A 4,488-nucleotide genomic window follows, 5' to 3' on the forward strand; every position below is an offset into this window, starting at 1 on the left:
GTCACTACAAGATGTCAAACTACTGCCGACACATAAAAATTTCGAAAAAAGTTTAAAATACGTTGGGAACTCATTTCCCAATGCAGAATGGACATTAGGAAGAGGGTCGGAAGAACTGCGCTGGGAGACGTACTCTCAACGCATTACCAACACGGCATCGGGAGTACATGTCTCCCGATGTTTATATTTTCGATTTTATCCATGCGTTAGAAACACAAGATCCCCAACGTTTACATGTCTGATGTCAACCGTGCGTCAGAAACAACCCATGCCTAATGCGATGTCAAAAACCATGTTCTTGATGCTTTCCAGAGTGCGTCGGGATAGAGTCCTTATACCGGACGTATGAGATGCGTCAGAAAATTGTTTAAATATATATATTTTTATTTGTTTTTCTAGAAATATTTTTTGGTCAATTGTACTATTAGTTTTCTATTCTAATACAATTTGTGCAATATCAAATTACAGAAAATAAACAATAAATTAGTAAACAATAATATAAATATCAAATTCAACAACAATTTAATATGTTGAAGGTTCCATAAGGTTCAATTGTACACTGGCTTTAAAAGATATAAATTTTTGAAAAAAACATAAAAATTCGTAAAACTACGTATGTCTCCTAACGAGCCACGTACGTCATTCTACATCGATTGGACCTACAATGATACAAAAGTGCCTAAGTTTAGTACATATGCATATCACTACTACAAAAACAGGATTTCTTGACGGTTTTAAACTGTCAAGAGTGATTATTCTTGACGGTTTTAAAACCGTCGTTGAATCCAGTGTCAAGAAAGGCATTTTTCATGACAGTTGTAAAAAACGTCAAGAATTGTTAACGTTGACAGTTTAGAACCGTCAAGTATTCCATTTTTCATGACAATTTAGAACCGTCAAGCATAGGTTTTAATGACAGTTTAGAACCGTCAAGAATGTGACTATGAATGACAAAAACCGTCAAGAATGCGAATATTCATGACATTTTAAAACCGTCAAGAGTGCATTTTTCATGACATTTTATAACCGTCAAGAAAGTCGTCGTTTATGACATTTTGTACCCGTCAAGAGTATTCTTTTTCATGACATTTAGAAACCGTCAAGAGTGATTTTTAATGACATTTTAGAACCGTCAAGAATCTCGTTGTTCATGACATTTGCGAACCGTCGAGAATTTTTCATTTTTTTAATTGTAATTTATTTATATTATTGTTCCTATATTATACTCTCATTGGTCCAAGAATTCAACTACATATAAACGACAAATATACATCAAATGACAACTAAACATCATTCATTCATATCATTTCCAAAACTTTGCATCATATTCATATATCATTTACAAAACCAATACATATGAACAGTTCACCTATCAACAACTCACCTAAACTCTAAACCTCAACAAAGTCCCAAATGTATATCAATCAATCCCCACCTCTCCCTCTCCCCCTCCATATAAACATTTCAAAAAATCAACCACAAAAAATAAAGTTTCCTATTTCAGAGATGACAAATAAATCCTAAATCATATGTACGAACCCAAAAACTCAACCAACTCAACCCGCACCTCATCTAACTCGGCCTGTGAGTATGGTTTTCTTGTATCAATCTGTAGACATGCAATATAAATGAATTAGTATTCATAAAAATTATTATACCCACAATATTGGATCAAAAGTAAACTATCTAAAGAACAAAATAAACTAGATCAATCCCAATTCTTTAACTCAATCGAATACCAAACTAAAATCACATGACCAGAGTAAAAACGAAGACAAATTAAAACGCTAAAGATTAAGATAATTATAGCAAAATCTATCATTGATTGCATCAATCTCATCGTCACTATTAGAAGTCGCACAACTAAAAGACCATAGAAAATCAGAACTGAAATTAAATAAAGAATAAAATATGAACCTAAAACATCCTTTATGTCACGGAGTCTCTGGGGAACCTTTTTGGCCTGAAGCCTCTTATTATACTAAGAGTAAAAGAAATACAAGAGTATTATGCTAAGAGTAAAAGAAAATAAGAAAAAATACAGACTAAAGCTAACACAAAGACCATACTCAAGCAACATAAATATATGAAAGCAACCTAAAAACGAATCTCCATAAGATAAAATCTTCAACATTTAAATAACACCCAAAATCTTCAACTTCAAATACATATGCATAAGAATATTCTACAATACAAAAACCATCCAGGAAGAATGAGGTTTAGGATTGAGTTGAGTTCAATGCTTCAAGTTGGATAGGTCTTTCTAATGAGTTTAGTAATTTTCCTTTTCTTTTTTTATTTTTTTTTAATTTTTATTATTTCAATCCATCAGAAAGCGATAGAATTCAGTGGGAAAAGACCAGGAGAAAGAAAATAGCGGGGGAAGGATACATGAGGTAGTAGAGAACTATACAATGTTTAGAACTCAAGAATACAGTTGTACAACTTATAGAGTAAGGTCGCAGAAAACTACATAATTTAAAACGCCATTCAAATTAAACAAAATTGGAAGGAAGTCAGATGGAAGAGAAGTATAATCAACGCAACCAATTAAAAACCTTTTTTTATGAGAAACATATGAAATTACAAAAGGGCATAAAGCCGTGTGGGATTACATAATAACTATATAACTATTATAACATTGGCAAATGGCAAGTATCCAATCCCATTTGTCAAGGGAAAGAAATATCAGTTCACAATACCTTGTGCCCATGGGAATTGGAGTGCTCAACAATGTGGCGTGTACCATATGCAATAGCCTGTACGGTGGCAAGGTACAAAATAGAAAGCTGTTGCTCACTTGTGTCAAGTGTTAACCCATAGATCACTCCTTTTGCTTTTGGATCCGAAATAGGAGACCTAATCCATGGTGCAATCAAATTCATTGATAATCTCTAGCAAGGAAAGGAAGAAAAATAACTCCTGGAAAAATTACTCGGCAAAATGTCTCAGTCTTTCATTCACCTATTTCCATGAAAATCAGGAAGTATGTGTATATCTTCGGTCAAAGCCGCAAGAAATGGACTTTTCAGATCAACCACCAAATTCTCCAACAACTTGTTCAACATATCAAACACAGAGATATCTGAAAGATTAAAATTTAAAAAGAAAAAACAAAAGAGAAGATGAACAATTCCAGATTAGACACAATCATTTAACTTTTAAGTATACTCTACTTTAATCACAGTAGACGACATCAATATAATCAAATAACAAAAAGAGTCATACTTTGCGAAGCAGCACGGTTTGCAAGATGAGGAGAGGCAACATGATTTTGAATTATGTGATCAAGTAGAGCACCAGTAGCACTCTGACCACCTTCAGTAAGCCAATACTCAGGTATCATTGCTGACATTTAAAAAAAAAACTCATGTCATTTAGGAGTTTTATGGAAAAGATGGCAATCATCATTAGAAGAAATACTGCAATAAAACTGTTCCCTCTTTACTAAGCTATGAAAGAAATAGATATTAAATATTAGACATTTGAACTCAGCAACCAACAAAGACAGTAAAATAACAAATTGCTGTATGGTATCAGTAATTGGCACAGAACATATCCATGTAAATTTTGATGGTAAAAGCATTTTCGTTATCCTATTGATAACATAGTCCACCTGCCTCTTTCCTCCTCACCATGCTACTATTTAAAATGAAGAACTTGACAGAAAATATTGGAATTAATTTCAACCATACCTGACCAAAACGGTCCCCATACACCAGGAATAAAGAGCTTATCCCTTGAGACAGCCATATGGCAGGTAGATGTTCCACAAACCAGTGCCATACGATGCAATATCATCTCCTTATCGAAACCTAGAACAGTTAATTTCAATATGAAAGAATGAAATATAATAAGAAAAAAAAAGATGAAATATATAGGCAGCGACTTGGGACGAACTTGTGAACGACGGCGGACAAACCTGTTGCGGCGGCGGACGAACCTATTCTGAACGACAACCTACGAACACACCAAATCTTCAGCGGTGGACAAACGCAACGTCTTCAACGGCGGCTTGTGATGAAGGGGGCTTGCGAGCGTAAGCACACCAAATCTTGCGATGAAAGAGATGTGAAGTTTTCGATCGTGAAGAGAAATATGGAGGGGGGAAAGTTAGGGCTTTTTTACAAAATTTGGGGGAAAAGAGGAAATTTGAGAAAGTAAAATTAAAAGTGGCAAAATTTTAATTTTTCCCCCTTTTTTCCTCCTATTTTTTTATATTGTTTTTTTATTATTTTTTCAATTAATTTAGTAATTCTTGACGTTTCTAAAACGTCAAGAAAAATTCTCTTACTTGACGTTTTAAAAATGTCAAGAAATTTTAAAATTTCTCAGTCTCCGCCTTTTCATTAAAATTCTTGACGTTTTAAAACGTCAAGAATTTAATCGATATTTCTTGACGTTTATAAAACGTCAAGAATGTAATTGATATTTCTTGACGTTTTTAAAACGTCAAGTATAATTACATATTATTTTACATTTGAAAAA

At 33.4% G+C, this 4,488-nt stretch overlaps 1 protein-coding gene across 1 annotated transcript; it reads right to left on the bottom strand.

The window, feature by feature from the left end:
* Positions 1 to 2,693: 2,693 nt before the first annotated feature.
* Positions 2,694 to 4,180, bottom strand: LOC127150843 (uncharacterized). The gene is made up of 5 exons (XM_051089533.1): positions 3,923 to 4,180; positions 3,696 to 3,815; positions 3,229 to 3,348; positions 2,965 to 3,085; positions 2,694 to 2,859 (listed from the first exon to the last, which is right to left on the bottom strand). The coding sequence occupies exons 2-5, from the start codon at positions 3,799 to 3,801 to the stop codon at positions 2,694 to 2,696; spliced, it is 513 nt and encodes a 170-aa protein (XP_050945490.1). The 5' UTR covers positions 3,802 to 3,815; positions 3,923 to 4,180.
* Between the last annotated feature and the right edge of the window lie 308 nt (positions 4,181 to 4,488).

This window comes from Cucumis melo, chromosome 9, assembly GCF_025177605.1.
Source record: "Cucumis melo cultivar AY chromosome 9, USDA_Cmelo_AY_1.0, whole genome shotgun sequence".
In the NCBI taxonomy this organism is placed as follows: domain Eukaryota; kingdom Viridiplantae; phylum Streptophyta; class Magnoliopsida; order Cucurbitales; family Cucurbitaceae; genus Cucumis; species Cucumis melo.

What these genes read in the sequence shown, in the direction of transcription:
- LOC127150843 (XM_051089533.1), bottom strand. Translation starts at nt 3,801, where the DNA reads ATGATATTGCATCGTATGGCACTGGTTTGTGGAACATCTACCTGCCAT. An exon ending in AAACCGTGCTGCTTCGCAAA is followed by an intron (nt 3,086 to 3,228) that starts GTATGACTCTTT and finishes TTAATCTTTCAG; the next exon opens with ATATCTCTGTGTTTGATATG. An exon ending in CCTGATTTTCATGGAAATAG is followed by an intron (nt 2,860 to 2,964) that starts GTGAATGAAAGA and finishes ACCATGGATTAG; the next exon opens with GTCTCCTATTTCGGATCCAA.